The 26,120-nt window shown below is 39.0% G+C and overlaps 1 protein-coding gene and 1 long non-coding RNA gene across 2 annotated transcripts in view; one reads left to right on the forward strand and one right to left on the reverse strand.

The window, feature by feature from the left end:
• The window catches only part of LOC113905596, a 53,566-nt gene that overhangs the window by 12,061 nt on the left and 15,385 nt on the right, over window positions 1-26,120 (reverse strand). The window lies entirely within an intron of this gene.
• On the forward strand, window positions 3,611-25,209 carry LOC113905591 (tripartite motif-containing protein 5-like). The gene is made up of 8 exons (XM_027563106.1): window positions 3,611-4,737; window positions 9,811-10,291; window positions 11,029-11,124; window positions 11,674-11,904; window positions 21,482-21,504; window positions 22,873-22,973; window positions 23,250-23,276; window positions 23,492-25,209. The coding sequence occupies exons 2-8, from the start codon at window positions 9,872-9,874 to the stop codon at window positions 24,079-24,081; spliced, it is 1,488 nt and encodes a 495-aa protein (XP_027418907.1). The 5' UTR covers window positions 3,611-4,737; window positions 9,811-9,871; the 3' UTR covers window positions 24,082-25,209.

Genomic DNA, 26,120 nt, shown 5'->3' on the forward strand with positions numbered 1-26,120 from the left:
TACTATACAGCGTCTACATCAAATTATAGAAGGGTAGTACCTTGTCCTGGTGGAATGACAAAGCATATAAACTGGGAATGGTATATATATACACACTCATACACACATGTACATGTGTACACATACATATAATTATGTGTATAAATATACATATATACATAGAGTATCTTTATCCCAGTAAATCTTCAAAAATTTCACATGAAGAACAAGTTCCTATCAGGTCATGAAAGGAATACATAAACTTATGAGGTACATCCAACATTTCATGGCTAACAGTGCAGAAGACAGGATGATTAGCCCTAGGACTGCGTTTCTCCAGCACAGGTGCTCTTTCAGTAGAATACTCCCCAAGAAAAGGTAGAAGTCAGATTCCCTAGGATGTGGAGTACGAGGGAGAGCCATTAATGAAGCAAGAGCAGGTCATGGTAATGGCTAAAACTAAGTTGAGCTATTTCATAGCAGGGTCCTCTTACAGGTCACATATTATAGTTGGGGAACACTGTGGACAGTTAAGAGCTTGGGCTTTGAAATAACAAAATTTTATTATCATACTTACTGCTGCTGCTAAGTCACTTCAGTTGTGTCCGACTCTGTGTGACCCCATAGACGGCAGCCCAGCCCTTATTAAAATTAAATAGATTCAGTTTTCCATAAGAAATAAAAGTACTAAGACTTACCTTATAGGCCTATTGTGGGAATTAAATAATAGAATATTTGTAATAACTTAATCTCCCAGCATATAAGCACTGATCTAAACTGATATCAATTAATTTTCTTTGTGGGCTTCCCTTGTAGCTCAGTTGGTAAAGAATCTGCCTGCAGTGCAGGAGACCCGGGTTCAATCCCTGGGTTGGGAAGATCTCCTGGAGAAGGTAATGGCAACCCACTCCAGTATCCTTGCCTGGAAAATCTCATGGACAGAGGAGCCTGGTGGACTGCAGTCCATGGGGTCGCAAAGGGTCGGGCACGACTGAGTGACTAACACTAATTAATTTTCTTTGTGACTAGAAATGCATGTTAAGAATGAATAGGAGCTTACTTTTTTTTTTTTTTTTCATTTTTAAACACGTTTATTTAAACAACAAGATGCTTGTAGAGAAAACTATCCAGGATTCATTTCTTTTAGAGTAATTTATCTCTGCTTAAAGACAGATCGCTCTACATGTAACAGCTATGTACAAAAAGTTATAAAATTGTTCATGGTTTTACAGTGATAAATGAAAAACATTAAAATTCTCCAATCAAACAAGGTATACAAGAATTTTTATGTTCTTCTTTTTTGTTGTTGTTGTTAAACAGTGAGAGCAAAATAGCTTACTGGAATACAAAGATAAGAGGTGATGGGCCTGCCACTAACGGAGAAAAGGGGGTATTTTCAGAGAATCAGTATTTTTCCCTATCCCGTCTCCATTTGATGCTGAGCAAAACATACCATTGGCCATTCAGTTTAAAAAAATGCAACATGCTTGTGCACACACACCAGTTACTTCAAGTACAATAAAGGAATGGGTACGAGGGAAACTAAAGAATGGAGAAACTATACTGTAGTAGTCAGGATGTGGTGGGAGAAAACTGTGGTTTTCTAACTGACAATGTCTTCTTGGTCTGGAGGAACAGAATTCTGGAGTAAAGTAGCAGGTTCCCTTTTCAGTAGACACTTCCTTCCTGCTGCTGGAATATGTCAATTGTATCTTCATCTTCCATCTCCGACTATGCAGGTGTGTTTGTTTCATTGATTAGCTGCCCATCAAATTGGAATCTGATCTGCCCCATTGATAAATCTTGTCATTCACAATAGGCTTTTATTAGTTTACTACGTGGTGTATATAGGGTAAGGGAGTTAGAGAAGGTGAAGTTCAGAAAAAGAATGAGACCGGTACTTTATAGGAACAGATCACCTTTAATGAGACGAGAAGGGGCAGCAGTCCGATTAGTGAGCTAATGCACTAACTCAAGAAAAGAGTAAGTATATATAGGCATATATGTGGAAATCAACTGTCTTAAGGGGGCCTGTTTTCTCCAAGGTTGTTCAGATTAGTTATCTCTTAAATGGCTGGGGCAAGGTATTCTGGAGATTGGCCAGAGGCTGGGACTAGCTGGGAGCTGGGCGTAATCTACTTTAAGGTCCATGTTTTCTTCAGGTGAGAGAGTTCTTTGTTTTGCAAAGAGTGGTGGGGAGAACCCAGAGGGGGGTTTTAACTCCAGGCTGTTTTGAGCCGTGTAACTCTCCTTCAGTGTATGTATGCCTCTTAATCTTAAACCACACCACAGAGCCATCCTGCCCCACCACCTACAAATTAATATGATTGATGTTCTAGGTCTTGACATCTTCCTTGGGCTTTTTGTCTACCATGTCGAGGACTGCTGTCTCCTCAGCTTCCGCTTCACAAAAAAGGTACGAGGTCCAAACTCAATGAGCACACAAGCAGCACCAGAAGTGGAAGAAGAAACGATAATCTACTTTAAACATTAGTAATTTTGCTTTGCTTTGCTTTGATAAGGAATAACTTGATTTGGGACTTTACCGGTAGTCCAGTGGTTAAGAATCCACCTTCCAATGCAGGGTACAAGGGTTCTATGCCTGGTCGGGGAACTAAGATCCCACATGCCATGGGGCAACTAAGCCTGGCACAGCAACTATTAAGCCTGTGTGCTCTGGAGCCCATGCACCACACTAGAGAGAAGCCACGTGCTGCAACAAAAGAGCCCTCATGCCTCGGGGAAGATCCCACATGCCACAGCTAAGACCTGATGCAATCAGATACATAAATTCACATTAAAAAGAATAACTTGATTAAGGAATCACAAATCATTTTGTGTATTTACTTTTTCTTAAATCTTTAAATACTTTTACTTTAAAGATAGTTTTCTGAATTTACAATTCTATATTGTTATTTATTTTCTGTAAACATCCTATTTGATTCTACTACTTAATACTCTGCTGTCAATCACATGGGCTCTTTTATGGTGGTTCAGTTCAGTTCAGTCACTAAGTCATGTCCGACTCTTTGTGATCCCATGAACTGCAGCACGCCAGGCCTCCCTGTCCATCACCAACTCCCAGAGTCTACCCAAACCCATGTCCACTGAGTCAGTGATGCCATCCAACCATCTTATCCTCTGTCATTCCCTTCTCCTCCTGCCCTCAATCTTTCCCAGCATCAGGGTCTTTTCCAATGAGTCAGCTCTTGGCATCAGGTGGCCAAAGTATTGGAGTTTCAGCTTCAACATCAGTCCTTCCAATGAACAACCAGGACTGATCTCCTTTAGGATGGACTGGTTGGATCTCCTTGCAGTCCAAGGGACTCTCAAGAGTCTTCTCCAACACCACAGTTCAAAAGCATCAATTCTTTGGCGCTCAGCTTTCTTCACAGTCCAACTGAGAGGGTAACAGGCAGGAAGGACAGGGATCTCCAAATGGAGGAAATAGCCTGCAAGTGTCAGACATTTTTATCTCTCTTAAGCGGCAGGAGGAAACAAACTAGTGATATTTTTTCCTTCTCTATACAAATTTAAAAGGTTTCTCTTCAAATTCTGTGTTGCCATAAGGACACCTGGTTTCACCTGAAGTTATCTATTCTCAAATCTAGAGATAACCAATGCCTTTTTCTTATGGAAATGTTTGTCTTAAGCTATGCTAATGTACTATGCATTTACCCCCAAACTCTGTCTTCAAGTCCGTTCTGCTTCTTGGCTCAGAACCTGCAGGACAAACCAGTTTGCTATACTCAGATATAGTTCCCCTAATCTATGTAAATGAAACTATTTGTATGGGGGAAGGTAGTCTGCTGAGTCCACACATCTAATTCTGTTCTCATCTGGAAATGACACCGACACAGACACACCCAGAAACCATGTCTGACACAAATGACCAGTCAGTGTTAACACACAAAATTAGCCATAAAACTAATTTTCCTGCTTCATTTTGTAAGACTTTAAGGATTATATGATAAACAGCATTAGATGACATTGTCCAACAAATAACCCTCCTACAGTTTCCTCTTTTTCAACCTATTTAGGAAAAGTCTCATTTTAGCCATATAGCATCCAGCTTCTGAATGTCAGTGTCAATGAACTACCCCCTCTGTGATCACCCCTCTGACTGACAACCTGAGTGATTTCAGATTTGTTGAGCCATTTCCTCCAACATGACCTAATAAGGCAGACTGTCCATATTCACTTACTTCAGCTGGTGGACACAGGCCAGGGGAGAGCATGCCAGTGTTATTGCCTCAGGGGAGCTCTCAGTGTGGGTCTTCACTGGGGAAAAGGGGGTACTTTACTCCCTCCTCCTGACAGCTCCTTAATATGCAACAAGACACGGTGAGTGTCTGAAACTGCATTGCTTATGAAGCCTGATTTTCCAAAGGATTTATTATTTTGAAGAGACTTAAGAACAGCTTCTAGGAGAAGAGCTGAGAAAAGAATAAAATGTACTCACTGACCCACCAGGCTCAGGAGTAAAAGCCTTGTTTCCTCACAGTGTCCTAGTTAGACACCTCTTACTGGTCTATAGCTTCTCTCCTTTCTCGCACATACTCCACCCTCTAGAATTTAGCTTTCATTTTCACTTGTCATCTATTAGAGATCTTAGTGGAGGTCAGGCGCTGGTGTTTTGAGTGAATCCTGAACACATCTGCCTGTCTTCACAATTTCTGCATTAGGATGTGAGGATTGCTGAGTGGTTTGTGGAGGGAAGAGTTTGAAAGACACACAGAAAAAACGAAATCTGCTTGGGTGAGTTTCATTTGCTGTCTAGAAGCCGTTCTGAAAGAGGAAATGGCCCAGCCTGCAGGCTTCCTGGTTAGAGTGCTGGCTAAAGATCAGTCTGTGGGAGGTAGAGTCTTACAATAAGGGAGGTTGGAAGAAGAAATCTGCTTTGTTTGTCCCTCAAAGGGACTGTATTTCTCTAGGCTGAATCTACCTATCAGTTCAGTTCAGTTCAGTCGCTCAGTCGTGGCCGACTCTTTGTGACATTGTACAGGAGACAGGGATCAAGACCATCCCCATGGAAAAGAATCCACCCATATCACCTTCCTATTTTGTAAGTTTGAATCGCACATGCAGAGAACAGCCAGAATCTTTGATTTTTCAGAGGTAGAAAGACCTCCTTCAACAACAGGTCAAAGACCAAGGTGGTCTTTCAGTTGTGATGTTTTAATTTCTAACTGTAAAAATGCAATATTTCTGCATGGCTGTGTAGAACATTTCTTCATCACTTTGGTCTGCCTGTGCTCAGGCGTCTGATGGTGTGCCAGCTGGTTGGCCCTGCAGTCTGTTATGAATTCATTCATCCAGACACAGGGAACTGCTGCAGTTCCTTACGTCACTAACCTGCCCCTCCTTCTCCTTGAGGAGGATCTGCCACCCAGAACTAGCTCAGCTGAGAGATCAGGGGCAAGAGGAACATGTGGGAATAATTTCCAGAAGTGGCATCAGGAAATATCCAACTTTTAGTAACAATGACATCTAACTTTAAATGTTAAAAAGTTGATTTAATGCACTTGATTGGTGTTAATGATATTACAAAGATGTCTGAGAAGTATCATAAGACCATGAGGAAAGTAAGTTAGAGAAGTCTTTGTAGTTCCTCCCCTCCTCCTTCTTACAGAAGTTCCATCTTAATCCCCATTTCCCAGACATGGGACACAAGACAAGTCTCTTTTCTCACCATGACTTTCCAGCTTCTGACCAAATCTTATTTCTTCAATGTTGACTTTGGAAATTATCATCTCTACTACATATTACTTGTTGCTCTCTCAGCTATAGTCAGTTTTAGAATCTTGTCTCTTGAGCTCACACAGTTCACCTGTCAGGCCAAAAACTACAGAATTTTAGAATTGATTTGTTAGTTTACTGTTTCAGGTTTTATTTTGCTAGCATCACAAGGAATTTATGGTGTATAATAATAGATGACTGCCTGGGAAATAAAACAAAGCAAAATTTCATTTTCCAAGTCTACTTAGGAAAAGTGACCCCTTTCCATAAAACATCCATAATCCGTGGCTTTATCCTTAGAGAAACAGTTTTACTGGAATCACAAAAGAAGAAAGTTCTATATATAAATTTACTTCTAGGAACTTTGCATAACTATTTTCTTTTTATGTCCTTTTTGTTTATCTATAGTTATTTCCTCTGAGGAATTTTATCTCTGTGCTCAGATGTGAGAAAAGCAACCTGTAAGATTCAGCCACCTGACACCATGGCAGCCAAGTGGCCTAAAGTTTTATGAGGCAAATGCCGTCATGTTCCTACATTTATCTCTCTGATTGCATTGGAGCCCTTGGGCCACTGCTTAGGGAAAAGTCGAGGGGTGGGTTCAGCCTTCATGTATAGAGACTAGTTCCTTCCATGTCAGTTGTGCTGCATCAACTTTGACGTATTAGCTCTTTGGAGCCCTGAAAGGAATATAAATTCTGCAGCCTCACGGCTGAATGCTTGCTCTGTATCTCCTGTCTCTATATGCTTTTGGTGCATCTCAAAACTGGTTGGATGGAAGAGAAATAGCCTGCCATTGAAGTTTTATTTCCTCCTGCCACTTGAGGACCTCTGGCCTCCCTATCAAGGCTATTAATACTCTCACCACCAGATTTACTAAGCTTAGCTGGAGGTGTCAGGACAGGAGACACAACACTGGGCATAAGTGCCTCAGGTGAGCTCTCAGAGATGATCCTTACAGGAGGTACATTATCCCCATCATCTCAGCTGTGTAAGGAACCACACTAGATGGATGTGTGTGAACCCACCACAGGTGAGATAAGCCTAGAGAATTGATTACCTTGTAAAAAGACCATGAGCACCAGTTTTCAGGTCCCTAAAAGAAACATATTTGATGATGATAGTCACAATCTCCTTGTGAAAAATGAGGTATATTCTAACCAACTATGTTTATTTAAGAACTATATAATGCCTTCCTAGTCCCAAATGCAGTTTATATCAGACTAATTTTGTTATCCATAATGTATTCTTGAAAGGCTGCAGAACTTCTACTCAGTTGTAATCCAATAGGTTTCCCAGAAAACAACACACACACACACACTCACACAGACTCAGGAGAATTGTAGCCAGTATTATCTTTATAGGAAGAAAGAGCCCAGACCTGATGTTAACCGTTGTTACTACATATCTAATCTAAAACAGAATCCTGCCTTTTTATCTCTCACTCTCATATGCTGCCCTGCATTCCCCTCATCACCCTGTTCTCAAACTATCATCATCTCTCTCCTGAGCAGCTGCATCCTACCTGATCTTCCTAATTCCACACTGGGTCCATCCAACACTTAACAGCCCAAGGTCTCAACTGGTCATGCCCCTGCTCTTCTCTGATGGGAAAACATTGATAACTTCTCCTGACTCTTGGAGGTGGGTCTGCAAATGTTACAAATGCTACGAAGTGTCATAGTTAATGTCACTGCAGCCTCTTGTGATATCAAGGGCCTGGCACTTTTCTGTGCTCCTGTCACACTGGCCTTTTGAAACCTATATAAGAGGTTGTGTCTTCAAGGAACAGGTCATTTCCTACACCTAAAATGTTTATACTCTCTTTACTTCCATGTTTCCTTCATCTTCCTTGAGTTCAGCCCTTATGTTTTCAAGTTGGAATTCTTGGATAACCCCCCCTTTTTTTACCCCTATTATTTGATCTCTGATAAACATATATGTCTCTATAGTGGTATCTTTATATCTGATCTTTTGCATATATAAGACTGAATTTTTATTTACTACTACTTTCCAGGTGAGTATCAAGTTTACAATGGTCTAAATCATCTTTTTGAACTCATCTTACTGTGTATGGATATTAATCCAGTTGCCAGCACATAATTCTTCATCAACAATAATTAGATGAATAATATGACCTAATATTTTGAGATTTTTCTTCTCAAGACTGACATTCATTTCATCTACGTTTATATATTTTTATATATCTAACTTCTGTTATTCTATGAGTCTGTTTATACTAACTCCCTCCTCACCATCATACACATACTTCTTTTAGACTCCTATCAATGCTCCTAGGAATATTTCTGGGCCAAAGGGAAATCAATATGTACACACTCAAAACTTTGTAGAACTATCCAGCTGGTTTGGATTTCTTCATTTCCACACACCCCTTCACATTGCTCTGAATATTAATTGGGTCCATGAAGTAACTTCTGTTTGTCTCAGATTAACTCAGTGGGGTAGAAGACAGGCCTCTGAAAGGGTGCCATCAATATATTAGGTTCAACCCATTCAGTGTATTAAAGATGCATGATCTTTGTAAGTCACTGGCTGTATTTACTCATCTGATGAAGGATTTGCTCTTATCACATGTATAAACACATTATAATATACTATGTCATAATAATATGGGAGATCATTGCAAATGTCCAGCAGTTAATGGCAGTTGCTACTGCTGCTGCTGCTGCTAAGTCGCTTCAGTCGTGTCCGACTCTATGCGACCCCATAGACGGCAGCCCACCAGGCTCCCCCGTCCCTGGGATTCTCCAGGCAAGAACACTGGAGTGGGTTGCCAGTGGTTACACATAAATTGTTTAGTTAGAGCAGTTCTTTGTGATGAAAGAACATCAGGAAAGAGTTTACCAAAGCATAAGAGAGAGTCATACTGATATCAGGGGAAGCGTTTCATATTGAGAGAAGAGTGGATATAAAATCCCAAAGACTTTAAGTGATTTTAGCCTTTTGATACTGCAGACACTTGGGCATGGGAAAGAAAAATCAGGATGGATGGTGTGTCATACAAGTATCTTAGTAAAAAAGGCTTCAGGTCATACTTCTGTTGCTGCTGCTGCTGCTAAGTCACTTCAGTCATGTCTGACTCTGTGTGACCCCGTAGACGGCAGCCCACCAGGCTCCCCTGTCCCTGAGATTCTCCAAGCAAGAACACTGGAGTGGGTTGCCATTTCCTTCTCCAATGCATGAAAGTAAAAAGTGAAGTCACTCAGTCATGTCTGACTCTTAGCGACCCCATGGACTGCAGCCCACCAGGCTCCCCCGTCCCTGGGATTCTCCAGGCAAGAACACTGGAGTGGGTTGCCAGTGGTTACACATAAATTGTTTAGTTAGAGCAGTTCTTTGTGATGAAAGAACATCAGGAAAGAGTTTACCAAAGCATAAGAGAGAGTCATACTGATATCAGGGGAAGCGTTTCATATTGAGAGAAGAGTGGATATAAAATCCCAAAGACTTTAAGTGATTTTAGCCTTTTGATACTGCAGACACTTGGGCATGGGAAAGAAAAATCAGGATGGATGGTGTGTCATACAAGTATCTTAGTAAAAAAGGCTTCAGGTCATACTTCTGTTGCTGCTGCTGCTGCTAAGTCACTTCAGTCATGTCTGACTCTGTGTGACCCCGTAGACGGCAGCCCACCAGGCTCCCCTGTCCCTGAGATTCTCCAAGCAAGAACACTGGAGTGGGTTGCCATTTCCTTCTCCAATGCATGAAAGTAAAAAGTGAAGTCACTCAGTCATGTCTGACTCTTAGCGACCCCATGGACTGCAGCCTACCAGGCTCCTCCGTCCGTGGGATTTTCCAGGCAAGAGTACTGGAGTGGGGTGCCATTGCCTTCTCCTATACTTTTGTTAAGTAACATTAAATAATAAGAATCATTAAATTTACTGAGCTGATAGTAAAGCATTAAATTATGAAATGTCCTTTTGACTTGGTAGCCAAGATCCTTTCCTTGTTTCTCCATGTTTTCTGTCCTTCAATAATTTGATCTTGGCCTGTATTTGATTTATAAGCAATTAGTACCATGTTTTTCTACCTTTCTTACTCTGTTCCCTTTTATCCTTCCCAATCCTGTAGCAATCTGTGAGCAAGAGAACCCACAGAAGTCAGGACAGGTAGGAGAAGGTGAGCAGGTGCTATGGCTTCGGAAAAATTGGTGAGCCTACAGGATGAGGTGACCTGCCCAATTTGCCTGGAACTTCTAACAGAACCCCTGAGCCTTGACTGTGGCCACAGTTTCTGCCAAATCTGCATCACTGCAAACAGCAATGAGTCCCTGACTGGCCAAGAAAGGGCGAGAAAGTGCCCTGTGTGCAGAATCAATTATAAATCTGGAAAACTACGGCCTAATTGGCACCTGGCCAACATAGTGCAGAGGGTCAGGGAGGTCAAACTGAGCCTGGAGGAGCAAGAGAAACATCTCTGTGCTCACCATGGAGAGAAACTCCTGCTCTTCTGTGAGGAGGATGGGAAGGTCATTTGCTGGCTTTGTGAGCGGTCCCAGGAGCACCACGGTCACCCTACATTTCTCATGGAAGAGGTCGCCCAGGAGTACCAGGTAAGAGACCACAACGGAGAAAAAACAGGGCAGAAAATTGTAGTTGATTAGAACTGTCTACTTTACATTGGACTTTAATCACCTAATCACCATGAACCTGGGGCCTGTGATTTTTTTTCTTCCTGTGCTCACCTTCTGATGTCTGAGGACATAAATGTACATTTTTACAATTACAAAGTAATAACCCTATACACAGACTCTTAGCCTAGAAGTATACATCCATGTACCTTGTGCTAATACTTAGAGATTGGTGCCCAAGAGAAGCTTTCCTTAACTCTTTGAACAGGAGAGGTAACTAGGACACCGGGTGGATTGAAATGTAAGCTATTTCCTTGTTGCAGGATCAGGTTTCTTCTTAAACAACCAGTCTTCTCTAGGTGAGAGGATGGTGACTTTTATCTCTTCAGTCTTGTAGAACACATTCCCCACCTCAGGTCTTCTTCCAAGTGAAAGTGAAGTCACTCAGTTGTGTCTGACTCTTGGCGACCCACGGACTATAGCCCACCAAGCTCCTCCATCCATGGGATTCTCCAGGCAACAATACTGGAGTGGGTTGCCATTTCCTTCTCCAGGGGATCTTCCCAACCCAGGAACAAGTAATAGAGTCTAATTGCTGTTCTCAGTTTCTGTAAAGCATATTCTCTTTGGAAATCAGGCTCATTTCTCCTCCATTTATCCTCTACAGTGATGTTAGGAAAATCCATAGCTTGACTGTGATGTGATTCTTTTCTCAACAGAAGAAACTCCAGGCAGCTCTGGAGAGGCTGAAGCAGGAGCAGCAGGAAGCTGAGGAGTTGGAGTCTGACTTCAGAGAAGAGATTGCTGCCTGGAAGGTAGGAGGAGACACTTCCTGAAGGAGTTAGATATCTGGGCAGGACCTTAGGTTGATCACAAGGAGCTACCTTCCTATTTGTTCCCAGACAGTTAAGTCGTTTGACTAGTCCTTTTCTTCACTGCTTCCCTGATAAGAGTGGGTGCTGAAAAGTGAACATAAAGCAAATGAACATAGATATTGGAAAGGAGGTATTCTTTTAGAGGAACTCTCTGGTGGGGATGACTAGGGAATTTCATGTTCCATTCTTGACATATTCATTAGCCTTTGACTCTTCTGAAAAAGACATCTGACAATGGCTAATGGTTCTATCCTCAGTGTTTGCCTTTTTGGCAGAGGTTGGTTGGTGCGGGTCAGAAGCAATGCAGGGAGGCATGAGAATTCTGAATAGATGTGTGAAGGCTGGAATCCTTTTGGCTCTTGGTTGTCCTTAACAGTGCAGACTTGGAGGCATTATTTTGAAATGTGATAGAGAGAAAAAAAAAAAAAACCAAAGTCAGCTTCTCCAAAAATTGTTTTCTTCCTCTCTCTCTCTCTCTCATTACTGAAGAATCAAACACAACATGAGAGACAAAATGTCCAGGCAGAGTTTAAAAAACTGAGAGAAATCCTGGACAGTGAGGAGAGGAAGGAACTACAAAAGCTGAAGGCTGAGGAGACAGCTATTCTGTGTACCATGGCAAACTCTGAGAATGAGCTGGTCCAGCAGAGCCAGTTGGTGAGAAATCTCATCTCAGATATAGAGCATCGTTTGCAGGGGTCAACAATGCAGATGCTGCAGGTAAGAGTTGGGAAGAAGCCCTAGCATCTAAGACACAAGAAAAATGAAGGCAAAGTTTCCATCGCTTTCAAGTTGCTGTGCTCCTTCTGGTGCTGTCACTCACCCGCATCCTTCACTCCTTGTAACCATAAGTTTGTTCTCTAAGTCTGTGAGTCTGCTTCTGTTGTGTAAATAGTTCATTTGTATCTTTTTGAAAAGATTCTGCATGTAAATGTTAGCCTATAATATACGCTATATTATATGTCTGATTTCACTCATATGACCATCTCTAGTTCTATCCATGTTGCTGCAAATGGCATTGTTTCATTCTTTTTAATGGCTAATATTCCATTGTACATATGTATCACATCTTTATTCATTCCTTGGTTAATGGGCATTTAAGTTGTTTCCATGTCTTGACTATTGTAAATAGCACTGCAGTGAACACTGGGCTATGTATCCTTTCAGATCATATTTTTCTCCAGGCATATCCCTAGGAGTGGCCTCGCAGGATCATGCTGCTGCTGGTGCTAAGTTGCTTCAGTTGTGTCCGACTCTGTGTGACCTCATAGACGGCAGCCCACCAGGCTCCGCCGTCCCTGGGATTCTCCAGGCAAGAACACTGGAGTGGGTTGCCATTTTCTTCTCCAATGTATGAAAGTGAAAAGTGAAAGTGAAGTCGTTCAGTTGTGTCCGACTCTTAGCGACCCCATGGACTGCAGCCTACCAGGCTCCTCCATCCATGGGATTTTCCAGGCAAGAGTACTGGAGTGGGGAGCCTTGGATCATACGGTAGCTCTATTTTCAGTTTCTTAAGGAACCTTTATTGGCCTCACCTATTTACATTCCCATCAACTGTGTAGAAGGGTTCCCTTCTCTCCATTCAGTCTCCAACATTTATTGTTTGTGGGTTTTTAGATACTGGCCATTCTAACTGGTGTGAGGTGATTTGCGTTTCTCTAATAATTTTGATTTGCATTTCTCTAATAATTAGTGATGTTGAAAATCTTTTCGAATACCTCTTGGCTATCTGTATGTCTTCTGTGGAGAAATGTCTATTTAGGTCTTCTGCCTGTTTTTTGATTTGGTTATTTGTTTTGATGATATTAAGCCACATGAACTCTATAAATTTGGAGACAAATCCCTTATAAGTCACATCATTTGCAAATATTTTCTTCCAATCTATGGCTTGTCTTTTCATTTTATTTAAAACTGTTGAATTTGATTAGGTTCCATTTGTTTATTTTTGTTTTTATTTCCAGTACTCTGGGAGATAGATCCAAAAAACATATTGCTGTGATTTTTGCCAGAGAGTGTTCTGCTGATGTTTTCCTTTAAGTGTTTTATAGTGTTTCACTTCATATATACATTCTTAATATATTTTGAGTTTATTTTTGTGTGTGGTGTTAAGAAGTGTTTTAATTTCATTTTTACATGTAGTTTTCCAGTTTTCCCAGTTTGGTGGTTTCCCTTCCTCTGCAATTTTTTGGAACAGCTTCAGGATTGTCAATAACTTTTCCCCATTCACATGTCAGCACATCTGGTCCTGGACTTTGTGAGTTGGATTTTTTAAGTCACAGCTTCAATTTCAATACTTGTGACTGGTCTGCTCGTCTTTTCTATTTCTTTCTGGTTAAGTCTTGGGAGATACCTTTCTAAGAACTCGTCCATTTCTTTGAGGTGGTCCATTCTATTGGCATACAGTTCCTTGTAGTAATCTCATGATTCTTTGTATTTCTATGGTATCAGTTGTAACTTCCTTGGTGGCTCAAACGGTAAAGCATCTGCCTACAATGTGGGAGACCCAGGTTCAATCCCTGGGTCGGGAAGATTCTCTGAAGAAGGAAATGACAACCCACTCCAGTACTCTTGCCTGGAAAATCCCACGGACAGAGGAGCGTGGTAGGCTACAGTCCATGGGGTTGCAAAGAGTTGGACATGACTGAGTGACTTCACTTTCACTTTCAGTTGTAAATTCTCCTTTTTTATTTCTAATTTTATTGATTTGAGTCCTTTCCCTTTTTTTCTTGATGTGTCTGGCTAAAGGTTTATCAATTTTGTTTATCTTTTCAAAAAGAATCAGCTTTTAGTTTTATTGATCTTTGCTATTGTTTTCTTTGCCTCTACTTCATTTATTTCTGCTCTGACCTTTATGATTTCTTTCCTTCTACTAACTTTAGGTTTTGTTTGTTCTTCTTTCTCTAGTTCCTTTAAGCATAAGGTTAGGTTGTACATTTGAGAATTTTCTTGTTTCCTGATGTACGATTGTATTGCTATAAACTTCTTTCTTAGGACTTCTTTTGCTGAATCCTGTAGTTTTGGATATTATTGTCCTTTTATTTTCATTAGTCTCTGGGTACTTTTTTATTTCCTCTTTGATTTCTTCAGTGCTCCCATTGGTTGTTTAGTAGCATATTGCTTAACCTCCACAGATTTTTGGTTTTTGTGTTTTTTTTTTTTTCTTATAGTTTATTTCTAATCTCATAGCATTGTGGTTGGAAAAGATGCTTTATATGATTTTAATTTTCTTGAATTTACTGAGGCTCACTTTGTGGTACAGTATGTGATCAATCCTGAAGAATGTTTCATGTGCACTTGAGAAGAATGTGTATTTTGCTGCTTTGGATGGAATGCTCTATAATATCAATAAGTCCATCTGGCCTAATGTGTGATTTAAAACCTGTGTTTCCTTGTTGATTTTCTGCCTGAATAATCTGTCCATTGGTGAAAGAGGGGTGTTAAATTCCCCTGCTATTATTGTATTAACTGTCAGTTTCTCCCTTTTTGGCTATTAGTATTTGCCTTATATATTGAGGTGTTCCTATGTTGGGTCAATATATTTTTAAAATTGTAATATCAACTTTTTGGATTGATCCCTTGATCATTATGTAGTGTCTTCCTTTATCTCTTATAACAATATTTATTTTAACATCTATTTTGTCTTACATGACTATTACTACTACAGCTTTTTTTTTTTAATTTCCATTTCCATGGAATACCTTTTTCCACAAACTGAGAAGTTCCAGATGTAGTAGCTGGGTTTAGAAAAGCCAGAGAAACCAGAAATCAAATTGTGAACATTAATTGGATTATAGAGAAAATTACAGAATTCTAGAAAAACATTTACTTCTGCTTCATTGACTGTGCTAAAGGCTTTGACTCTGTGGATCACAACAAATTTTGGAGAAATCTTTAATGATATGGAATACAAGACCACCTTACCTGCCTCCTGAGAAACATGTATGCAAGTCAAGAAGCAGTAGTTAGGACCAGGCATGGAAAAACAGACTGGTTCAAAAATGGGAACGGAGTACATCAAGGCAGTAATTATCATCCTGCTTATTCAACTTACATGCAGAGTACATCATGCAAAATGCTGGACTGTATCACTCACAAGCTAGAAATCAAGATTGCTGAGAGAAATATCAACAATCTCAGATTTGCAGATAATACCACTCTAAAGCAGAAAGTGAAGAGGAACTAAAGATCCTCTTGATGAAGGTGAAAGAGGAGAGTGAAAAAGTTGGCTTGAAACTCAACATTCAAAAAACTAAGGTCATCACATCCACCTCATCATCACTTCATGGCAAATAAAAGCAGAAAAAAAATGGAAGCAGTAACAGATTGTATTTTCATAGGCTCCAAAATCATTGTGGACAGTGACTTCAGTCATGAAATTAAAAGACATTTATTCCTTGGGAAAAAAGCTATGACAAACTTAGGCAGTGTATTAAAAAACAGAGACACCACTTTGCCAACAAAGGTCCATAGGGTCAAAGGTATGGTTTTTCCAGTAGTCATGTACAGATGTGAGAGTTGGACCATAAAGAAGACTGAGTGCTGAGGAATTGATGCTTTTGAATTGTGGTGCTGGAGAAGACTCTTGAGAGTCCCTTTGATTGCAAGGAGATCAAACCAGTCAGTTATATAGGAAATCAACCCTGATTATTCATTGGAAGGACTGATGCTGAAGCTGAAGCTCCAATATTTTGGCCACCTGATACAACCAGCCAACTCATTGGGAAAGACCCTGATGCTGGGAAAGATTGAAGGCAAAGTGAGAAGGGGAGTGGCAGAGGATGAGCTGGTTAGGTAACAACATTGACTTGGTGGACAAGAATTTGAGCAAACTCCGGGAAATTGTGGAGGACAGAGGAGCTTGGCGTGCTGTAGTCCATGGGGTCCCAAAGAGTCAGACATCATTTAGCAACTGAATATCAACAACAATCTTTTTCCATCCCCTCACTTTCAGTCTGTATGTGTCCCTAGATCTAAAGTGAGCTTCTTGTAGACAGCATACATATGGGTCTTGTTTTGTGTCCATTCACCCAGGTTATGCCTTTTGTTTGGAGAGTTCAATCCATTTACATTTAAGGTAATTATTGATATGCTAGTTCCCATTGTCATTTTCTTAATTGGTTTTGTTTTTGTAGGTCTTTTTTCTTCCCTTTCTCTCTTATTCTCTTCTCCTGTGGCTTGATGAACACTTTAGTGTTGTGTTTGGCTTGCTTTTTCTTTTTTGTGTATGTATCTATCATAGTTTTGGTGTTTGCTGTTCTTGAGACGTTTTCATACAGCAGTATATATACTTACAAGGCTTTTCAGATTGCTGATCTCTTTCCTGCCTAGACAAGTTCCTTTAGCATTTGTCGCAAAGCTGGTCTGGTGATGCTAAATTCCCTTAGCTTCTGCTTTTCTGTGAAGCTCTTTATATCTCTGGCAAATCTGAATGAGATCCTTGCTGGGTAGAGTGTTTTGGTTGCAAGTCCTTTAAATATATTGTGCTACTTCCTACTAGCCTGCAGAGTTTCTGTTGAAAAATCATCTGATAACATTATGGGAATTGCCTCATATGCTATTTGTCATTTTTCTATTGTTGCTTTTAATATTTTTTCTAGCTTTTAATTTTTGTCACTTTGATTACTATTTGCCTTGGCATGTTCCTCCTTGTGTTTATCCTGCCTGGGACTCTCTTTGCTTCCTGGACTTAGGTTGCAGTTTCCTTTCCCAGGTTAGGGAAATTTTCAGCAGTTATCTCTTCAAATATTTTCTCAAATCCTTTCTTTCTTTCTTTTCTATCTGGGACCCTTAAAATGAGAACAGTTGTGCATTTAATGTTGTCACAAAGGTTTCTTAGACACTCATCATTTTTTGTTGTTGCTGTTTTTCTTTATTCTGTTCTGCAGCAGTGATTTCCCTCACCCTGTCTTCCAGGTTGCTTATTCATTCTTCTGCCTCAGTTATTCTGCTATTGATTCCTTCTAGTACAGACTTCATTTCAGATATTGTATTCTTCACCCTTATTTGTTTTTTAGTTCTTCTAGGTTTTTGTTGAACATTTCTTCCATCTTCTTGATCCTTGCTTCCATTCTTTTTCCAAGATCCTGGATCATCTTCACTATCATTATTCCAAATTCTTTTTCTGGAGGTTGCCTATCTCCATGTCACTTAGCTCTTTCTCTGGGGTTTGTTCCTTCAGCTGGGACATATTCTTCTGTTGTTTTATTTTTTTTCTAACTTTCTCTGATTGTTGTTTCCATTCTATAGGCTGATGGATTGTAGTTCTTGCTTTTGCTGTCTGTCTTCTGGTGGATGAAGTTATCTAAGTGCTTTGTGCAAGCTTACTTATGGGAGAGACTGGTGGTGGGTGGAACTGAGTCTTATCCCTCTTGTGGACAGGGCTAGGGATACTGGTGGCTTCCAGGAGAGCTCACTCCAATGAGTGCCAGTGTCTTTGCCACAATGAAAAGCCATCCTGTGCTTCTGCAGGAGGCCTAGCAAGTAGATCTCACCCAATCTCTTATGGGGTCACTGCTTTTTCTCCCTTTAGTCCTGGTGCATACAAGATTTTGTGCATACACTCCAAGGGTGGAATTTCTGTTTTCCTCAGTCCTGTGAAATTTCTGTGATGAGACTCCTTTGGCTTTCAAAGTCAGATTCTCTGGTGACTCCTCCATTGCTGGACCGCAAGGCTGGGAAGCCTGACCTGGGCTCAGAATTTTCATTCCTGTAGGATAACTTCTGTAGTTTTTTTTTTTTTCCCCAGTTTGTGGTTTGCCCACCTGTTGTGTATCAGATTTTATTTCATTGCAATAGCACGCCTCCTCCCATCTCACTGTGTTTTCTCTTTTATCTTTGAATATAGAGTATCTTTTTTGGTAGGTTCCAGCATTTTTTTTGTCAGTGGCTATTGAGTAGTTGTGATTTTGGTGGTCTCTCAAGAATAGGGTGAGTACACACCCTTCTACTCCACCATCTTGAGACCAATCCCCTAGAAACAGTTTCTTAGGCCCATATATGGTTTTCTTTATTTGTATGTGTGTATATATTTGTGCACATGTGTGCAGGGGGAGCTGTTGATTTAATTTACTATTCCTTTCTTAATTTTTTGAAGTGAAAATTTAGACCACTGATTTGAAACAAGCTCTTTTGATACAGTATTTAATGGCAAAGTACATTTAATTAACTAATTGTATTTCATACATTTTGATTGTTTTATTTTTGTTTCCATTCACTTTGACTTATTCTCAAATTTCCTTTTCAGTTCTTTTTTTAATTTTCTTTTTAAAATTTTGATTCTGTGTTAAATCTAGGGTATTTTAAAGTGTGTTGTAAATGAGAAAATGCTTACTGATTTCCAAGTTTCACTCTCTTGAGGATTTCAAAGTTAATCTTGTCAAAATCAAAGAACACACATCTTTATTATTTTAAACTTTTATGTTTATTGTTACTTTTTATGGCCTAAAATATTGTATATCTAGAAAAATTTTTATTATGAATTTTAAAAGATTATATGTTTCTCATTTATATGGTAAAATGGGCTATAGACATTAGTTAGGTCTAGTTGGTTGGTAGCATTGTCCATGTCTTCTGTAAATTTGAATGTTTTCATATAAGCTGTTCTCTCATTAGTGAGAGTGAGTTATTAACATCTGCAACTGCTATTATTGAATTGTGTGTTTTTCAATAAACAATTATTGAATTGTTTTTTCAAAGCAAAATTTTTGTTTTTGCTTTGAGTATTTTGAAGCTCTGCTGTTAGGCACATACACATTTATAATTGTTGTATATTTTTGATGAACTGAACCTTTTATAATTATAAAATTGCCCTTATGTCTTTTCATAATATATATCTTAAAGTATATTTTCTTTAATATTAGCATAAATATTTGACCTTTTTTTTATTACTGCTTGCATGATATATATTTTTCTATCTTTTTACATTTTCCCTTTTTGTGCTTTGACTATGTCTCATGCAAATAACAATAGGTGAATTTTGCTTTTTATACAGGTCAACAATCTCTGATTTCAATTGCTTCATTAATACATGAAATTTAAAGCATTTACTAATACACTTATATTTAAATTTGCTCTTTTGCCATTTGCTTTCTATTCAGCTCAGTTCAGTTCAGTCACTCAGTCATGTCCGACTCTTTGCGACCCCATGAATCACAGCACGCCAGGCCTCCCTGTCCATCACCAACTCCCAGAGTTCACTCAAACTCATGTCCATCGAGTCGATGATGCCATTCAGCCATCTCATCCTCTGTCCTTCTCCTTCTGCCCCCAATCCCTCCCAGCATCAGGGTCTTTTCCAATGAGTCAACTCTTTGCATGAGGTGGCCAAAGTATTGGAGTTTCAGCTTCAGCATCAGTCCTTCCAATGAACACCCAGGACTGACCTCCTTTAGAATGGACTGGTTGGATCTCCTTGCAGTCCAAGGGACTCTCAAGAGTCTTCTCCAACACCACAGTTCATCAATTCTTCATCAACTGAAGCATCAATTCTTTCGGCACTCAGCTTTCTTCACAGTCCAACTCTCACATCCATACATGACCACAGGAAAAACCATAGCCTTGACTAGATGGACCTTTATTGGCAAAGTAATATCTCTGCTTTTGAATATGCTATCTAGGTTGGTCATAACTTTCCTTCCAAGGAGTAAGTGCCTTTTAATTTCATGGCTGCAATCACCATCTGCAGTGATTTTGGAGCCCCCCAACATAAAATCTGACACTGTTTCCACTGTTTCCATCTATTGCTTTCTATTACTATATGGATATTATAAGTTTCATTCTTTTCTTTCTCTTTAGCTAGTTTGTTTTGTGTTAAACAGATATTTCTAGTAAAAATTTTAGGTCTGACTGTATTTTTTTAGTTTTTGTCCTAATGGTTGGTGTAATATATACAATATGTTTCCTCCCTTATATAATCTATTTCAGACTGATACTAACCTAGTTTCAGTAAAACTAGAAACTGTTTCATTACCTTCAGCAACAACACAAAAATATTTGCTCTTTAATGTGGGTAACTAATCCTATGCAGTTACCTGTATTCAGTTGTCTGAATGCCTGTAGGCATACAAGCATTATTATAACTGGGAGAAGAAACTCTCTTTTCTTCTGGAGTTTATATCAGGAGGTTTATGTTTCCTTCATAAACTTGGAAAAAGAGTCATTAGGGGCTGAATAAATAGAATTAAAGAAAGATTCTGGCCAGATTCTGAGAATAATGTTCGAGCTTCAGAATTAAACTATGATTAAAGTTGCAACTGCCACCCTAATTCCTTATTCTTTCTCTTCTTATTCTAGTTTTATTTGATTTCTTTGTCATATACACAAAAGAGCCCTAATACAAAGAGTTTTTTTTTTGAAACTCAGCTGTTCTAGTTTTTGGTGACATGGAAGTAAATCTTTAGTAAAAGAGATCAAATAAAGTAACAGATACCTGTTCAAACAAATAAAACAGTAAACATGATGATTAATACAATTAGATGGTAAAAACTGTTAAGGACTGGATTGAACAGACTCAGCAGAGACTAAAGTGCAGATAAATGCACGAGTACTTGTACAGTAAGTGTATATTGGTAGCATTATGAAAATGGTGTACAAGAGATGAGACAATTTAGTTGGTGAATAATAAGTTATATATTAGACATCCTACATTATTGATTCCTGTGGCTTATTTACTACTGAATAAATTAATATGAGACAAAGTTGAGTAAAAAAGAAAGAGTTGGAAATCAACTGCACATATATGGATGCTGAATTTAGGGAATAGAAGAGATCACTAAAACAGAGCTCATAAAATGAGAAAAGAGAAAAATTTTTTCAGGCTTTTCCTGAAAAGCTTATATTGATATATATGTTTGCTCGTACTCTCAACAAAAGCCATCTACATAGCTTGAGGAATATTAAGATTATGATTTCATTTCTGATTCTCTAAAGCTTGGTTTAATGCTTGGTGTACAATAGTGTCCACAGTCCAGTTGAATAAATGAAAGAACAATGAATTATTCAAATCACCTCATGGGGAACCAGAATTACAGGCCTCTTGTTTTTTCCATAAATATGTCTCATCTCCAGATACTAGAAGCTTCATACTTCCACAAGGGTTGAAGCTTTTTTACATTTTTGGAAACCTGACAACATCACATGAATCTCCTAGAATTATGGACCTCACTCTTGTCTTTACTTTTTGGCTCTCACACTGAGAGCATTTCTATTCCCAAAATCAGGATTTGATGGGGATGTGATTAAGCTTTGAAAGTGGGGGAACCTATTACTTCTTGACTCACATTTTCTCTTTTCTCACTAGGATGTGAATGACATCTTGAAAAGGTATGTGTGACAGACCAGAGATGGTCCATTTATGCTGTGAAAATAAAAACCCTAGACATAGCTGGTGACCAGTTAGAATAAAACAATGTTCAGGGCTGAAAAAATGGGGTGTAGGTTTACCTTAAATTTCTATTCACAAATCATGGCTAGATTGTTCTATAAATCACTGAGAGTGAAACAGATTCTATAGTAGGGAATTTTGCTTGTGGAAAGTTGCAGAGTTAGGGTGAATAGTAATATTAGGATAAGGAATTGCACTGTCAGACTCCACAAATATTTCATTCACACTATGTCATTATGCAACTCAGGTTCCCATATTTAATTGTGCTTATCATGGGAAGTTTGAGTCTTCTTCATCTGCCAAGTACCCAGAACTGGAAACAACTTCTTTATATTTGAATTTCTTCCCTGGGTATGTTAGAACAGGTCCTTGTATATCTTTCTGTTTAGATTTCCAAAAGCACATGTGGGCCTTAGGCTAGACTTGAAAGTCAGCATCTTTGTGTCTGAATTTGCACACCTACACGATAGCCTCAAGCTGTTCACAAACACATGAAAATCAGGTCACTATTAGTTTAGTATTCATAATGGCTTTTTCTTCAGGGGTGTTTGTCTCTGGAGAACCTGAAATCTCAGCATATTCTCCTTATCAAGAAACAGCCTTTGAAGATTTGAGGATTCTAGACAGTGTTCTCATTCTTGATTTGCCTAGAACACCCAGGAGCCAGATCCTGTTACCTCAATTTTCTGACATTTTTCTTGGAAATACATATCTACGTAGTGACTTTTCCACAAACTGATTTTTTTGAGATACCAAATATTTATCTTGTTAAATTAATTATTTCATATAATTTCCTATGTCTGTGCATGTTAAGTCACTTCAGTTGTGTCCAATTCTTTGTGACCCCATAAGCCCAACAGGCTCCTCTGTCTATGGAATTCTGCAGGCAAGAATACTGGAGTAGGTTGCCATGCCCCCCTCCAGGGAATCTTCCTGACCCAGAGATCAAACCCATGTCTCTTATGTCTCCTGCATTGGCAGGTGGGTTCTTTACTACTATTGCCACCTGGGAATCCCATAATTTCATATGATTTCTAGGAAATAGGCAAAGGTTAATGATTTCATTATAGAAAAAAGAGACAGTCCTTCTGAGAGGTCAAGACCATCCCAAGTCACACAGAGGGTAACTGGCAAGATGGACATGAGCACATTACTTTTGTCTCCAAGGTCAGGCATCCACTCTCTACCTCCCCAAGGTCTGCAGGGAAGACAGTTCAAGTGCATCAATGGGGTGAAAATTTTGAAAGTCTGTGGTTTTAGAGGGATAAATAGTGAGAGATGTGAACATCAATTTTTGTCATCCCTAGGAGTAAGACTTTGACTCTGAAGAAGCCAAAACCTGTTCCCAAAGAACAGAGAAGTGTGTTTCGAGCTCCTGATCTGAGAGATATACTGAGAGTGTTTAATGGTGAGGAGTGCTACCCAAGTGGGTCTTTGGGTTTTTTGTGATGGAGGAAAAATGGAGAGGAGGCTCCAGTTTCTCCGTGTGGATAAAGACAGCAAAGCCCAGATACTATGTGCTTATGATGTGGTCATCTTATGATGAGTGACAAGAGATGTGGTTTTATCCTATCTTTCACCAGTTCACTACCTCACCATAGCCCTTCCCCTAATTTGAAAGAAAATAGATGACAGGACTGAATCTTTTGCTTATATTTAATATTGTGGATTTTTAACATTTCAGGGCTGAGATATGTGCAACGCTACTGGGGTAAGGAGACATCACAGTGTCATCAACCCCCCCTTTCTCATTATCTTTTAGAATTTTTCATTGTCTAGTAGACCTCATGTTTTAAGACCCATGTTTTCCCTCCCAATACACACAATGTATTGTCTTTCCACTAAAGTTATTCTAATATAGTTTTTAAAATGTCTGAAATAAAAACTACATCATGGCCCTCACATAACCCTCTAAATTTTCAACAGTTCATGTGACCCTGAGTCATACAACAGGTAATCGAAATATCGCCATTTCTGCTGATCGAAGACAAGTGACATATGTGTACAAAGACCAAGGAAATAATCCACGTTGGAAACAAGTTTATGAAGATTATGGTGTCCTGGGATCCCCAGTTATCAAATCAGGGAGACATTACTGGGAGGTAGATGTGTCAAAAAAACGTGCCTGGATCCTGGGGGTATATGGTGAAAAACACGTTGAATATAATACAAAGTTACCCCTTAAAGCTGATGGAAATCATCAAAATGTTTACTCAAGATGCCAACCTAAAAATGGCTACTGGGTCATAGGGTTAAGTTATGGTTCTGTATATAATGCTTTTGATGAGTCTTCCTCCTCAGATCCCATGATCTTAACCCTCTCCCTAAGTGTTCCTCCTCATCGTATTGGAATTTTCCTAGACTATAGTGCTCGCACTCTCTTATTTCTCAATGTCACAAACCACGGGTTTCTCATCTATAAATTCTCTTCATGTTCCTTTTCTCAAAAAATATTTCCGTATTTCAATCCTATGACCTGTAATGTCCCCATGAATCTGTGCTCGCCAAGCTCTTGAACCTTCTCACATCCACCTCTCTGTAGTGCCTCTTACTATGAGTGGATCTAACACATCTGAGCTTATCTGCACCATTTTTACCTTTTTTCCTTACTGCCTCCCCTTTCTTCCATTCGAATGTCCTTCATTCATCAATAGGGTTTACAGTTTGCATTGTGTCATATTTTCCACAATATCATGTTTGCATTAGGAGAAAATCTGAATTTACCATTTTTCATCCACCAAGGGAAAATGACTGATACCCCATAAAGAAAGAGTAGTATCAAGGCAGCACTTCTGACAAATTTTCACAATCTTATTTCCTCTGCCACTGACTGAGATGATGAAGAAAAGCTTCTCAATAACTGTTGCGTATTATTGAGGACCTATTGTAGGAGTCATTCATAAACAGATGCATCTTAAGCAGTGTCACTGTTTAACTATCATGTTTCTTATTCATCAAGAAATTAACTAGACAATATCATAGCTCATATGTACTAAGAGTGTAAGTTTTGTGTCCAGAGTATCTGAGTTCAACTCCTTTCTCTTCATATTATTAGCAGCGTAACCTAGAATAATATCCCTAAAAGCTGTCTTTATTTTCTTAAAGTAATCTTAATTTTAAAAGCCACACCATACACAAGATCATTGTCAGAAGATAAATGCTATCACATAGAGAGTGTCTAAGTGTCTCAACTTAATAATAAATACTCTATCTATTAATTAATGAAAACTATGACTTTTCTCTCAGTGTCTCATTCAACAGATTTGTGTCTTCTGGGACACAAGGGTTCTCTCTACTAATATCTAATTTTTCATATCCTAGGTGCCTCTTTGTTGCTGTTAAGACTATTCTAACTTTTCTGTCATAGAAAAGTATGTACATATGTGTGTGTGGGATCACAGTTAAAATTTTATTATGATTTTGATGTTGCTACATTCAGGCTCTTATAAAGCAAACTATATGGAATCCAGTTCCTCACTTACAAAAAGATTATACAGAATTTACATAATTACTATTGTGAATATGAAATTGTAAAATCTTTTTAATAAGTTCTGTAACTCCTAGGACAAAAGTGGTAGTAAAATGTGTCATATATTCATTCTGATTCCCTCTCACTGTGACTGAAATAAATCATTTTCAGAATACATACTGCTTTATTTTCAACATTATTACCCTTCCAGTTTTAAGAAATACAATAAATTACAGAATGACATTTTATTTAAATTTTGCCTAATTGTAAAATGTTCCTGTGTAGCTGCTTCATTTTATTTTTTAAAAAAATTCTGCACTGATCCTTTTTCCTTGAAATTAGATTTCAATTTGGGTTCTGTTTCCCCAGCTTAGAATCCGCCTGTAATGCAGGAGACCTGGGTTTGATCCTGGGGTTGGGAAGATCACCTGGAGAAGGGAAAGGCTACCCACTCCAGTATTCTGGCCTAGAGAATTCCATGGACTGGCCTAGAGAATTCCATGGACTGTATAACTGTATAGTTATATATCACAGAGTTGGACACAACTGAGCAACTTTCACTTTCATTTCCCCCAGCTTTACAAAGCTATCATTTATTGTGATACATTAGGACTCAGAAGTATAATTGTGGAATTTCTTAACAGTGATGTAGGTAGGTGTTTTGTGTGCCCTGGTCAATTTTAGTTTTGCAGTGAGACGCAAGCTGTCAGGAATGAGGAAAAAGTTGTGTTATCTTCCTTTAGTGAGATGAGAGGTGAATTATTTCTGCAGGGGATGTTCATTCAGGGTTTGATGGGATCCCCAAGTCTTTAGAATTTTTAATCCCAATTCAGCCTCCAATGGAGTTAAAGTTTAAAAACAAATGCCAAAGTGGATCAAGGGTACCTGCTCTCATCTCTGCTAGTTCCCCCAAATTCCCAGCTTCTTTACCTTTGGGCAATCTTTGAATTCACAAGGGAGTCTAAGGATAATTTTTTTTTTTTCAGTTTCTGTCTCTCTGGTGTGTATGCACACATCCACATCTTAACACTCATCCTTGGAAAGAGGGGGAAACTGGTCTTTTAAATTTATCCTTTGCCTTCCTTA

Source organism: Bos indicus x Bos taurus, chromosome 15 (assembly GCF_003369695.1).
Source record: "Bos indicus x Bos taurus breed Angus x Brahman F1 hybrid chromosome 15, Bos_hybrid_MaternalHap_v2.0, whole genome shotgun sequence".
NCBI classification, from domain to species: Eukaryota; Metazoa; Chordata; class Mammalia; order Artiodactyla; family Bovidae; genus Bos; species Bos indicus x Bos taurus.